Source organism: Eulemur rufifrons, chromosome 9 (genome assembly GCF_041146395.1).
Source record: "Eulemur rufifrons isolate Redbay chromosome 9, OSU_ERuf_1, whole genome shotgun sequence".
In the NCBI taxonomy this organism is placed as follows: domain Eukaryota; kingdom Metazoa; phylum Chordata; class Mammalia; order Primates; family Lemuridae; genus Eulemur; species Eulemur rufifrons.
In genome coordinates this window covers 11,446,419-11,461,016 of record NC_090991.1, presented here as the reverse complement: position 1 = coordinate 11,461,016, position 14,598 = coordinate 11,446,419, and the positions used below count along the sequence as shown (strand labels likewise).

Sequence of the window (14,598 nt, the reverse complement as noted above, 5' to 3'; positions counted from 1 at the left end):
TGCTCTGTTGCCCAGGCTGGAATGCAGTGGTGTTATCATAGTTCACTGTAACCTTGAACTCCTGGGCTCAAGTGATCAAGTGATTCTCCTGCCTCAGTCTTCTGAGTAGCTGGGACTACCGGTATGCACCACCATGCCTGGCTAATTTTTTTATTTTTTATAAAGATAGAGTCTCGGTCTTGCTCAGGCTGGTCTCAAACTCCTGGCCTCAAGCAATCCTCCCTCCTCGGCCTCCCAAAGTGCTAGGATTACAGTAGTGAGCTACACACACACCACTCGGCCTATAGACACATTTTCTTGGCTTATACTGTTTGCTTTTATTGGAATTAGTGGCCAACATTTTAAAATCCAGAAATTTCTCTAACACACACTCACAAAAAATCTAGTTTTCCAGCATCTTTTGAAACATCAAAAGATGTGGCCAACCAAGGCCTACATACTCGAATGGCGCAATTATCAGGGGTTCGGTGGCAGCTCCCTCCTTCAGACTCAGAATAAAATTTCCAGGTCCTCATTCCCTGCTAATCTCCATCATCTCCCTGATACTGAAGCAAAGTATCAGTTGTCATTTATCATCTAGTTTGCTGCACTCATTAACTGCCATGCCTTTTGCAGCTATTTGAGTTTTCAATTCCAGATGTAGGTGAAGGAGAGTAGGAAGGGCATTACAACTAGGAGAGTCATGGGCAGAGGTACAGAATGGGAAGAAGCATAGTATATGGGAAGGTTATGAGAACACTAGAGCTGAGATTTGCTCTTAGGTGAATGGTACACAAAAGTGGGACTATTGTTATGGGTTTAATTGTGTCCCCCAAAAAAGGTCTGTTGAAGTCCTAACCCCCAGTACCTCAGAATGTGATCATATTTGGAAATAGGATCATTGCAGATATAATTAGTTAAGATGAGGTCATACTGGAGTAGAGTGGGCCCCTAATTCGATATGACTAGTGTCAGGCTGGGCACAGTGGTTCACACCTTTAATCCTAGTACTTTGGGAGGCCAAGGCAGGAGGATCGCTTGAGGCCAGAAGTTTGAGACCAGACTGAGCAAGAGCAAGACCCTGTCTCTACAAAAAAAATATTTTTTTAATATTAGCAAGGCATGGTGGTATGCCCCTGTAATTCCAGCTACTTGGAAGGCTGAGGTGGAAGGATCACCTGAGCCCAGGTATTCCAAGTTGTCATGAGCTATGATCAGGCCACTGCACTCCAGCCTGGGCGACAGAGCAAGACCCTGTCTTAAAAAAAGAAAACAATATGACTGGTGTCATTATAAATGGCCATGTGAAGAGACAGACACAAGGAAAATGCTATATGAAGATGGAGACAGATTGGACTGATGGGTCTACAAAACAAGGAAAGCCAAGTATTGCCAGCTGTTGCCAGAAGCGAGCAGAGAGGCATGGAACAGATTATCCCTCAGAGCCTGCAGAAAGAAGCAATACTGCCTACACCTTGATCTGAGATTTCTAGCCTCAGAACAGTGATCGAATAAATTTCTATTGTTTTAAGCTACCCAATTTGTAGTCCTTTGTTATAGCAGCCCTAGGAAACTAATACAGCTCTGTAAGTGAAAGGAAAGCTAATATTACCTTTAGTAGGGGATAGAAAATTTCTTGTAGGTTTTTGGCCATTGCTATCAGTGAGACCAGTGTTTTAGAAAATTATTTCATCTGGCAGTGTTATCAACATCATCTGGAGCCAAAAAAACATGTTAAGACATTTTCTAGCAATCCAAGCATGAGGTGGAAAGATTATGGATTAAGATGGAGTTGGAGAGACCCAAAGGAGTAGTTTTCAGAGTTAGGCAGTAGGTTAGACAGAAAGGATGAAGACGGAAGAGTCAAAAGATGACTGCAGCAGTGCTTCACAAATTTTAAGTGTCCATAAGAATCACCTGGAAAGTTTGTTAAACACAGCTTGCTGGGCCCCACCCCCACATACACTGACTCAGTGGCTCTGGGATAGTGCTTGAGAATTTGCATTTTTACCAAGATTCTGGGTGATGCTGATGTTGCTGGTGTATGGATTATATTTTAAAGAGCACTAAACTACTGTGTTTCTGTCTTAAAAACCTCTAGACCTGTGGTCCCCAACCCCTGGACCATGGACTGGTAGCAGTCCATGGCCTGTTAGGGACCGGGCTGCAGAGCACTGTTGCCCCTGCAGCCCCCTATCCGTGGAAAAATTGTCTTCCATGAAACTTAGGAACGGGGGGTCGGGGGCCACATAGCAGGAGGTGAGTGGTGTGCAAGCAAGCCAAGCTTCACCTGTATTTACAGTTGCTCCCCACCGCTCACATGACTGCCTGAGCTCCACCTCCCTCCCCTCCCCACCTCCAGTCAGTGGAAAAATTGTCTTCCTTGAAACCGGTCCCTGGTGCCAAAAAGATTGGAGACAGCTGCTCTAGAATACAAGACCCATGAGGGCAGGGCCTAGAACAGTGCCTGGACATTGTACATGTCTTAGTCTGTTTGGGCTGCTATAACAAAAGTACCATAGACTGGGTGGCTTAGAAACCACGGAAATTTATATCTCACAGGTTTTCAGGGTGAGAAATCCAAGATCAAGGTGCCAGCAGATTCAGTGTCTGGTAAGGGCCTACTTCCTTGTTCATGGACAGTCACCTTTTCACTGTGTCCTCACATGGCAGAACGAGCTCTCGGAGCCTCTTTCATTTGGGCACTAATCTCATTCATGAGGCCTCTGCCCTCAGAACCTAATCACTTCTCAAAGGCCTCACCTGCTAATACCATCACATTTGAGATTAGACTTCAGCATATGAATTTTCAGGGGACACAAACATTCGATCAATGGCAGTAGGCTCATGATAAATATTCGTTAAGTGAAAACTGCTCCTTTGGATAGAAATGGATAGTAGATAGAGGAATAAGCTTAGAAGTAAAAATAGTGTGTTCCCTTTTATCCATTTGATTCATACTGTCAGACTTGGACTAGAGAACTATTGTGAATGTAGAGTAAAATGTGGGTGAGGAATAGGAGTTTTAGATTTGTGATTCATTCTGCACAAACCTGATAACTAAAGCAAGAAGTGATGGTCATGAGATATGAAACGTAAAAAGGGGACCCCGCTGAGCCTTAGTAACGCTGACATTTAATAGAAGGGGAACGCTGAAAGGGTAAAAACAGTAAGGGAGAAGTGGAGTGGTCTCGTGCATTGCAGAAGCCAAGGGAGAAAAGAATTTCAGGGATTATTTAGTCAAAGGAAAGAGGGCAGTGAGTTAACTACTATTCAGTTATTCAATGTTTTTTTTTAAACTGAACACCCACTATTTTCCAGGAACTGTTCCAACACTGAACAAAGTATATTGTGTATTGTCTTACTGAATCTATACAATAACACTTTGGAATAAGTGATATTATTTCTGTTTTATGATTGATGAAGTGATGGTTGAGGGAGATTAAGAAGCCAGAATTCTAACTTGGTTCTGCTTGTGCTTCCATAGCCTTGTTCTGTTCAGGACTCCAAGCTGCCTCTTAATTCGTAATCACCAATGTCACTTTTCTGCTTCAGACATTACCTCTATGCTGATGATTCCAAAATCTGTGTCTTCATTCTAGATTTTCCTCCTGGGCTCCTGACCTGTTTATCCATCAGCCTCCTGGACATTTCTTCCCGGATGCCCCACAGGTACCTCAAACATAACATGTCTGAAATGTAATTCATCACTTCCTCTCCCTCACCCCAACTCTTTTACTCCAACTACCCAACTTCGTCAGCTCAAGTTAGAAACTTGGATGTCATCCTTAATGCCTCCTTCTTATCCTTACCCCCCTATCTAGGATAGCACCAATCCTGCCTGGTTTTGCTTTTCTTTCTTTCTTTTTTTTTTTTAAGAGACAGGGTCTCGCTCTATTGCCCAGGCTGGAGTACAGTGGTGTGATCATAGCTCACTGCAGCCTTGAACTCCTGGGCTCAAATGATCCTCCTGCCTCAGCCTCCCGAGTAGCTGGGACTACAGATGTGTGCCACCATGCCTGGCTAATTTTTTCTATTTTAGTTGCCCAGCTAATTTCTTTCTATTTTTAGCAGAGACAGGGTCTCGCTCTTGCTGAGGCTGGTCTCGAACTCCTGACCTCAAGCAATCCTCCCGCCTCAGCCTCCCTGAGTTAGGATTACAGGTGTGAGCCACCACGCCCGGCCTCTTGGTTTCTAATAGGAATAGAAAGACAGAGATAGTGCAGGCTCAGGGAGGGTCAAGGAGCCGTCAGTTTCCAGCTCCACAGATTGGGCTAGTTATCTTTTACCAAAGAGCAAAATCATCTTGTCTCTAAGAGTCAGAGCAACTGGGAATCTCTAAGCCAACCAAGCTCTTTAAAAACTTCTCTAGTTTTTTATTTTTCAAGCCAAACTCAGAGTATATGGATTCTAAATTAGGAGACAGATCCCTCACCCAGTGAGCCCAACTCTGCCTCCTCATCCAGCATCCACTCCTGGCCGAGATCCCACGGAGTGCAGGCCCGGTGCCCAGCATGCTTTCGTGATTCTTTCACAGCCACACCCTGCAGCATCTTAAATTCCTGAAACAGAAGTTCCTGCTCAATAACCACCCAATAGACAGTCAATAGCAAATATTTACATCTTCCCTTCTCTTTTTAAATCTCTTCAACTTCTCACATATGCTTGGTCTCAGCAGATAATCTTGCCTCTCACTTTAAAAATGTGTGAGACCATGTGGTAAAAGTCACCTCACATTACCCTATCTTTGCAATTTCTTCATCCTCACCTTATTTCCCCTCTTCCATTCTGTAATATTTATTTATTTTTTTTATTGTAATAATTTGTTTAACCCAATATATCCCAAATATTGTTTTTATAAGTAATCAATATAATGCTATTTACAAAGTATTTTTTGATTTTGATATTAAATCTTTCAAAGTCACTTTGTATTTTAAGCTTCCAGCACATCTGGATTGAGCCCCTACTAGGGCCAGGTGGTTAGAATACAATAATGAGGATGACAGAGTCCCTGTCCTTGAAGTGGCGATTACAGACAGTGTCAATTAGGTGGGTTAAGGGTTCCTCACAGGAACAGCATGACCTCGAAAGGATGGGATGGGTGCGGACCTTTTCCTGAAGGAGGTAGTTTCTAAGCTGAGGCCTAAAAGGCAATTTGAAATAACTAGACTAAAAGAAAAAGGAAGGGCTTTTCAGATTGAGGCTATAGCAAATACAAAGGCCAAGAGGTGAGAGAACCTATGATGCGTTTATGGCTGCAGCACATGACTGAAGCCCAGATTACAAGATTGTCAAAGATGAAGCTGGTGCAGTAATGGTCAAATCACAAAGTGCCTTGTAAACCAGGCTAAGAGGTTGAGACTTTCTCATGAATGCAAAGGGGAGCCAGTGAAGGGGTAAAGCAGGAGAATGACACAATCTGACTTATTTTTTTAAAAGACTGTTCTTTCTGACTGCTTTATGGAAAACGGACTGGAGGGTCAGCTGAAAGCTGAGATATCCGTTAGGAAACTACAGCAGTAATCTTATTGGAGACAGTAAGGAGGACCTAAATGAGCTATTGCTAGCTGGGATACAGAGAAGTAGATTGAGTCAATATATTGAAGAAGGAAAACCAGGCCGGGCATGGTGGCTCACACCTGTAATCCCAGCACTTTCTGAGGTTGTGGTGGGAGGATCACTTTGGTTCAGGAGTTCAAGACCAGCCTGGGCAACATAGCAAGACCCCATTTGTACAAAAAATAAAAAATTAGCTGGGCATGGTGGCACATGCCTGTAGTTCTAGACAAAAGAGCAAGACTCTGTCTCAAAAAAAAAAAAAAGAAAAGAAAAGAAAAAGAAACCAAGAGATGACCAAAACTGAGCTCATCTTCAAACCTTCAAACCTACTCTTCCTCCTCTGACCCTGACTTCATTTTTTTTTTTTTTTTTGAGACAGAGTCTCACTCTGTTGCCCAGGCTAGAGTGAGTGCCGTGGCGTCAGCCTAGCTCACAGCAACCTCAAACTCCTGAACTCAAGCAATCCTCCTGTCTCAGCCTCCCGAGTAGCTGGGACTACAGGCATGCACCACCATGCCCGGCTAATTTTTTCTATATATATTTTTAGCTGTCCATATAATTTCTTTCTATTTTTAGTAGAGATGGGGTCTCGCTCTTGCTCAGGCTGCTCTTGAACTCCTGAGCTCAAACGATCCGCCCACCTCGGCCTCCCAGAGTGCTAGGATTACAGGCGTGAGCCACCGCGCCCGGCCGCTGACTTCATTAATAGCACCATATCCCACCCATTTCCTAAGTCAGAAAACTGAGTCATTCTTGACTCCTCTCTTCTCCCACTTGCAGTTACCATGTTCTGTTGACTTCTAGGTTCTCCTATAGCAGACAATGCTAACCTCATTCGTAGTACTAGTCACATTATCTTGTTATTAACCATCTACATATATATGTCTCCTCCATTAAACTGTAAGTTCCCAGAGGGCTGGGACCATATCTTATGTTCATGTTTGTATTCCCAATATCTAGTACAATGTCTGGAACATGGTAGGTGCTCACTTAATGTTTGTTAGGTGAATAAATCAATGAATGGCATGAAACACTGAGGCCCTTTTCCCAGAAACTCTGAGTTCAGCTGGGTTAGATTGTAGAGGAGGACTCACCTCTGATCAAGCCAGTGTTTCCCATGCCATACCCTTCTGCCCTGGATGTCCTCTGAGGAGAGGATTTCCTTAAATTACTCTCTGTTCCTTTCACCTATGGAATGAGAGGAAAAATTTGAGCAATGTGACCACTCATCTGTACCGAGCTATGTGGAACTAAGTTTGCCAAAACTGCGCTTGTGGCAAAGGTCAATCCTAATGATAGAAAGAGGAGTCCTTCTAGCACAATTATCAAATAATTTTTTGTTTCCCTTTTCTAGAACCCTTACTACTCTTCTTATTATCATCTTCTCTTTGTTTTAGATCTAAAATGAAATGATAACTTTGTATCTGTACCAGCCAGGATCCAGTGCTGGGTGGTGGAAAACACACTGGGCCAGAGCTGGTCCACAGAGAGCCATCAAGCCTCCCATATATTGATATGGTGACTCCACCAAAAACAGAACAGTTCACTAGTACCAGGAAGAGAAGCCCTTTGTCTCATTAAGCCCTTACAGTGCTCGTCCAGTGCCCTTTAGTGACAAAGCCAGCTGGCAAAAGAGAAATATTTCCAGGGTCCTGTTCCAATATCACAAGTAGGCAAAGAAGACAAAAAAAGTACATAAAACGTGATTCCATTTTTTTATTAGAAAAAAATATATGAATATATACCCAGAAATAAGACTGGAAGAACATACACCAATACAACAAAACACAAGCGGTGGTTATCTTTGGGTGGTGGATGATGAGATTATGGGTGATTATTATTTTCTTCTCTGTGCTTTACTCTATTTTTTATTTTTCCTATAATAAGCATGTAGAATTTTTGTGATAAACAAAAAACATTATAGAAACAGTGTTAGATACTTCCCCTAAAATTATGATTAAAAAGGTTATGAAAACATTAAAGATTTGGAATCATTTTAAAAATTACACATTTTTACTTTAGATAGTATCTGCTGAGTCCCTCCTGAAAGATAAATAAATTAGCTCAATTTATACTTACTCCCACTACCTCTCCTCCTCACAGATAACTTTTATAATATAATTATTTTTACATTGTCATGGTTTAAAGCATTTACTCTCTGTTCTATAACCATAATTTCCAATTGTTTAACCTTAGTTCTACATTTAAATTGATGCAGAGTTTACCATCTGTAATACTGTGAAATATATACTTGGTCTTTGTCCCCATTTCCTGGCATATACAACTCCTAAAATCCTTGGAATCTCCAAAGGGATGTTTTTTGTATGCTAATGCATTGACTGGTGGCTGGGGACCCCCAGGTAGCTTCAGGGTGGGAGCTGGTCATCCTTAAGATCAAGGCAGGATCAGAGAGTTGAGACTTTCAGCCCCACCTCCCAACCTCTGGAGAGGGAAGAGGGGCTGAAGGTTAAGCTGATCACCAATGGCCAATGGTTTAATTAATTATGCTTAATGAAGCCTCCATCAAAACCCAGAAAGACAGGGTTTGGAGAGCTTCTGGATAGCTGAACACATGGAAGTTGCTAGACAGTGGCACATCAAAAGAGAGCATGGAAGCTCCACACCCCTTGCCACATTCCTTACCCTATGCATCTCTTTATCTGTATCCTTTGTAATATCCTTTATAGTGAACCAGTAAATGTGTTTCCCTAAGTTCTGTGAGCCACTCTGGCAAATTAATTAAACCCAAGGAGGGGTTCATGGGAACCTCAGTTTATAGCTGATCCATCAGAAGTACAGGTAAAATAACCTGGGACTTGCTACTGGCATCAGAAGTGGTGATTGGGGGCAGTCTTGGGGACTGAGCCCTCAACCTGTGGGATCTGACACTATCTCCAGGTAGATAGTGTTGAAATTGAGTTGGAGGACATCTAGCTGCCATTGACTACAGAACTGATTGCTTGGTGTGTGGGGAAAAACCCACACATTTGGTCACAGAAGTCTTACGTATTAATTATGATGTAAGAGCAGAGGAAAAAGTTTGTTTTTTTTCCTCAGACCATCCATTCTTTTATAATGTCATCTTGATTTCCTGAGTGTTCATTTTAATTCACTTCTTCATTGGCTATTCTCATTGCAATACTTCTTTTCAAAAAGGACTCGTGAGTGTCATAGTCCCTGAGTTTCTACATACCTGAAAATGTTTGCCTGTTGCTTTTAATGTGAGGAAATACTTTGCTGGGTAGAAAAAATTATCAGCTCACCCTTGTTTCTCCTCAGAACTTTAAGGCACTACTACATTCTGGTGTGGAGTGTAACTGTGGGGAAGAGTAAAGTCAACCTGAAATTTCTCTCTTGCACATTACTTCCTTCTCTGCCTAGATCCCCATCTGTTCATTTATTCCTGAAATTTAGTTACTTCATCAGGATATGTCTTGGTTTGACTGTTATATATCAACTTTTTATGAGCTACAGTGTAACCTTCCAATAGATTAGAATCTTTATTTCAGCAACATTTTTTTCCGTTACATATTGTATTTTTTTTTTTCCTGTTTGTTCTTTTGTCTCTCTCTCTCTCCCTTGTTTTTGTTTTGTTTTGAGATGGTGTCTTGCTTTGTTGCTAGGCTAGAGTGCAGTGGCATCATCATAGCTCACTGTAGCCTCAAACTCTTGGGCTCAAGTGATCCTCCTGCCTCAGCCTCCCAAGTAGCTAGACTACAGGTACGCACCACACCCAGCTGATTTTTCTATTTTTTGTAGAGATGGGGTCTCACTATGTTGCTCAGGCTGGTCTTGAACTCCTGATCTCAAGTGATTCTCCCACATTGGCTTCTCAAAGTGCTGGGATTATAGGCATGAGCCACCACGCCTAGCCTCTTTTCTCTTTAGGAACACTAACTGTGTGTATTTGATTATCTTTCTGTAGCTACTGGTTTTTCTCTGTAATCACATTTATATCCATTTCGTTTTATATGATTTTTCCAGGACTAACTGTGACCTTGTAGTGATTATTTTTGTTGTTTCTTATGTGAATTTCAGCTACATAATGCTTTTCATTTGCTCCTCCATTTCTTTCCTTAGTTCTGCCAAATTATTTCTCACTTCTTTTTATTGTTTTATAATCTATATGTTTTAAACCCTTCTATCTCTTCTTTAAGCTTTTAAGAGTGATTTTGTCTATAATTTCTTTGAGATAATGAGAAACTCTTGGCTGAATGCTTCCTATTAATTCCTTTGTGTTCCTCATGGATGTATGTTTCTAATCTGTTGCTCATGTTTTCTGCTTTCCTTTTAAAAAAATTATTTTCAACCATATGTCCCACAGATTTATCTTAATGACTACTGTTCAACAATGAATGAAGCAGGCTCTCTATTAAAAAGTACTGTGGGCCGGGCGCGGTGGCTCACGCCTGTAATCCTAGCACTCTGGGAGGCCGAGGCGGGTGGATCGCTCAAGGTCAGGAGTTCGAGACCAGCCTGAGCGAGACCCCGTCTCTACTAAAAATAGAAAGACATTATATGGACAACTAAAAATCTATATAGAAAAAATTAGCCGGGCATAGTGGCGCATGCCTGTAGTCCCAGCTACTCGGGAGGCTGAGGCAGTAGGATCGCTTAAGCCGAGGAGTTTGAGGTTGCTGTGAGCTAAGCTGACGCCACGGCACTCACTCTAGCCTGGGCAACAAAGTGAGACTCTGTCTCAACAAAAAAAAAAAAAAAAAAAAAAGTACTGTGGGAAGAGGCAGAGGAAATTGAGCCAGGGTACTTCAAAGCCTTTATATACATTTGCTGCCACAAACACCCTCTCATTAAATATAGAGGCATATCTCCCTTCATCTTTTTGTTTCCAAGAGATCAATATGATACAATAAAACCCTTTGGATCATAAGTTCTTTGTAATAAATCTGACAGCCTTTAGCATCTTTTAAATAATAATCTGTTTCTGAATTTTGAACAACATATATCAAACCAAAAAAAAAAAAAAAGCACTTTAAGAGAAAATTATGATAACAAAGCCAATTTTTCCAAGTAGTTGATTTGAATGTTATTTAAATGAAATCCAGCATGGATAAGGTTTGTGTCAGGGACAGATTACTTAATGATAACTCTTGGGCTTCAAGGGTAAAGATTAATAATAATAATAACAACAGCAGATGACACATATAGTGCTTTCTGTATGCCAAGCGTTGGTCTAAATGTTTTACATATATTTATATATATTTTACTCTCATAACAACTCTGTCAGTTAAGTACTATCATTATCTTTATTTTATAGATAAAGAAACTGAGGCACTGAGAACTCCAGTGACTTGACTGAGGTCACACAGTCCTTAAACAGTGGAGCCAAGATTCAAACCCAGGCAGTTTGCCCTGTAGTCCATGCTGTTAATCACTATGCTGTGTGGCCACTCATTCACTGTGAGAAAATTACTGACTTGGCCGGGCGCGGTGGCTCACGCCTGTAATCCTAGCACTCTGGGAGGCCGAGGCGGGTGGATTGCTCAAGGTCAGGAGTTCGAGACCAGCCTGAGCGAGACCCCGTCTCTACTAAAAATAGAAAGACATTATATGGACAACTAAAAATCTATATAGAAAAAAATTAGCTGGGCATAGTGGCGCATGCCTGTAGTCCCAGCTACTCGGGAGGCTGAGGCAGTAGGATCGCTTAAGCCGAGGAGTCTGAGGTTGCTGTGAGCTAAGCTGACGCCACGGCACTCACTCTAGCCTGGGCAACAAAGTGAGACTCTGTCTCAACAAAAAAAAAAAAAAAAAAAAAAGAAAATTACTGACTAAAGAGTGCCTATTAGCAGGACCGAAGTGAGATGACTTTCCCAAGGAATTCAGAAATGTGTTTTTAATGATTGGGCAAGGACAGGGATTTGGCAATATGGACACCTAAAAACAATAATCTCATCTGTCTTCCAACTGCCGGAGAGGATATACAATTACCATATAAAAGGAGGCAAATTCCATCAGAATACCAAAAAACAAAGGTCTGAGAAAAGGAGAATTGATTTCTATTGAAATGACAGCCAAACATTTTCATTCTGAGGCATAGTTTCAGATTTGCTTAACTATCATGGTATATTGGGAGGAATAGATGCCAGTTATTAATTTATTAGTTCTCAACTCCAAATTGCTTATGTTACTGCAGCTGGACCCTTTAAACATTTCTCATTTGCCAGCTGGCATAAGATTTAGACTTTTTCAGTAGAGGATACTGTAAGGACAATGCATGGCCATAGGAAGAGAAAAGAACTTCTCTTCCTAGTACCAGTATACTGGTCTAGTTTTTATTTATCTTTATTTTAGTTATTTATTTATTGGAACAGCTGCTAGCAGATCAACTTGTGGGAAGCCTTCACCATAGTGGGCTGCTTCCTGTGAACCAGTTCTGGCCAAGCCACAACATCCAGCAAGTTCCTCCCCTATCCAACAGGCTACTTCCTGTGAACCAGCTCCAGACTGCCCATCTTCTCCAGTGAATTAATCCACCACCCTTCATGCCTAGCAAGTTTCTTCCCCACCAACAGGGTGTGTGGTAGCACAGGTTCCTAGGGTAGCCACAGTCTCTCTGATAAGGTATGAATCTCAGCTCTGGTGGGGAAATGTTCTCCTCTAAGTTCTTTGTTCCTCCCTCTTAGACTTCCCAGTATAGTGAAGGGGTAATATTTGTATTTGTGGAATTATTGAGTGACCTACTTATCATTTCAGATTCTGAGACCAGGAATAAGATGAAGGAATGGAAGTCAAAGATGGAAATTTCTGAAGAAAAAGATTCAGCGAGGGCAGCAGCAGAAAGACTCCAAAGACAGATCTCTCAGGAATGTGAGTCAGTTGAAACCAGTGATCCTGAGGACAAGTTATTGAGGCATTGGGTAAGCCCCTTAGAGGATGCGGTGAGCCATCTCCCTTCCCAACAGAGAGGTATCAGTGAAATTAATCTCATCCCCAAGAAAGCCACTACACGAAAGAGAGGCCATGGATATAATGAGGGAGAAAAAATACTTCCTGCAGGAGAAAGATCTGATAGATATGCGGTCTGTGGACAAAGCTTCAAAGAGAAGTCAGAATTTAATGAACATCAGAAAGTGCATAATATAAATAAGACCTATGAATGTAAGGAATGTGGAAAAACCTTCAGTCGGAGCTCAAACCTGATCATACATCAGAGAATTCACACAGGAAAGAAACCATATGTATGTAATGAATGTGGGAAAAATTTTAATCAAAGTTCCAATCTTACTATACACCAGAGAATTCATACAGGAAAAAAACCTTATACATGTCAGGAATGTGGAAAAGACTTCAATCAAAGTTCTAACCTGGTTAGACATAAGAGAATTCACAGTGGTGAGAATCCCTATGAATGTAAAGAGTGTGGGAAGGCCTTTAAGGGAAGCTCAAACCTTGTCCTACACCAGAGAATCCACAGTGGAGGGAAGCCATATGTATGCAATGAATGTGGGAAGGCCTTCAATCAAAGCTCAGATCTTATTATACATCACAGAATTCACACTGGAGAGAAACCCTATGAATGTTATGACTGTGGACAAACATTCAGTCAAAGTTCACACCTTGTCACACATCAGAGAATTCATACTGGAGAGAAACCCTTCAAGTGTAATGAATGTGAAAAAGCCTTCAGGCAGCGTTCTCGCCTTACCGAACACCAGAGACTCCACAGTGGAGAGAAACCCTATGAATGTCACGAATGTGGGAAATCCTTCAGTGGGCGCACAGCTTTTCTTAAACATCAGACACTACATACTGGAAAGGAACTTGAATGTGAAAAAGCTTGCACTTCTGACTTGGAACTTATCAAACAACAGAAAATTCCTAGGGAAGAAAAACCTTATGAATGTACTGAGTGTGGAAAAACTTTCCGGGGAAGTTCAGATCTCATTCGGCATTGGATGATTCATACTGGAGAGAAACCCTATGAATGTAATGCATGTGGGAAAGCCTTTAGCCAGAGGTCACACCTTGTTACACACCAGAAAATTCATACTGGAGAGAAGCCTTATCAGTGCAATGAATGTGGGAAAGCCTTCAGGCAGCGTTCCCTCCTTACTCAACATCGGAGAATCCACAGTGGTGAAAAGCCCCATGAATGTAAGGAATGTGGAAAAGCCTTCATTTGGCGCACAGCTTTTCTCAAACATCAGAGACTTCATACTGGAGAGAAATTTGAAGAATGTGAGAAAACCTTCAGCAAGAATGGGGAGCTTAGGGAAGAGCAGAATATTCACCAGGAAGAGAATACTTTTAGGTATAATCAGTGTGGTAGAACTTTCTGCGGCAGCTCAGACTTCATCAGACATCAGGAAACTCATACAGGAGAGAAACCATATGAATGTAAAGAATGTGGGAAAACTTTCAATCAGAGCTCAGACCTTATGAGACATCATAGAACTCACAGTGGAGAAAAACCTTATGTATGCAATAAATGTGGGAAATCTTTTAGGAGCAGCTCAGATCTTATTAAGCACTATCGTATTCATACTGGAGAGAAACCCTATAAATGCCCTGAATGTGGGAAGGCCTTCAGTCAGAACTCACACCTTATTAGTCATCAGAGAATTCACACTGGAGAGAAACCCTTTGAATGCAGCAACTGTGAGAAGTCCTTCAGTGGACGCACAGCTTTTCTTAAACACCAGAAACTTCACACTGGAAAGGAATTTGAGGAATGTGAGAAAGTCTTCAAACAAGACTTATTCTGATAGGTATCAGAAACCTAGTGAATGTAGTAAAAAGAGGAAAACACCTGATAGAGACCACATCTTATTGCACTACAGAAAAATTTTATTGTTGGATAAACTATTTAAAGGTAGGAAAACATAGAAAAATCCTACTGGATAAAAAAACATATAAATGTAATGAAGTGGAAAAGCAAAAAGCCCTTGGACATAGTCACCTTTTTTTTCTGGCTCAGAGCCGATGATACTCTAGTATGGCCCCCAAGGATATAATTACTTGAGAATGTTTTCAGGGATTTCTATCATTATTAAAAAACATTAGAAATCACTTTGGCAGCAACCCCAAAACGAAATTCTT

The 14,598-nt window shown here is 41.4% G+C and overlaps 1 protein-coding gene across 1 annotated transcript; it reads left to right on the top strand.

The window, feature by feature from the left end:
• Positions 1–3,593: 3,593 nt before the first annotated feature.
• ZNF594 (zinc finger protein 594) lies at positions 3,594–14,264 on the top strand. Its single transcript, XM_069483098.1, has 2 exons — positions 3,594–3,651; positions 12,253–14,264. The coding sequence occupies exon 2, from the start codon at positions 12,273–12,275 to the stop codon at positions 14,262–14,264; it is 1,992 nt and encodes a 663-aa protein (XP_069339199.1). The 5' UTR covers positions 3,594–3,651; positions 12,253–12,272.
• The last annotated feature ends 334 nt before the right edge of the window (positions 14,265–14,598 follow it).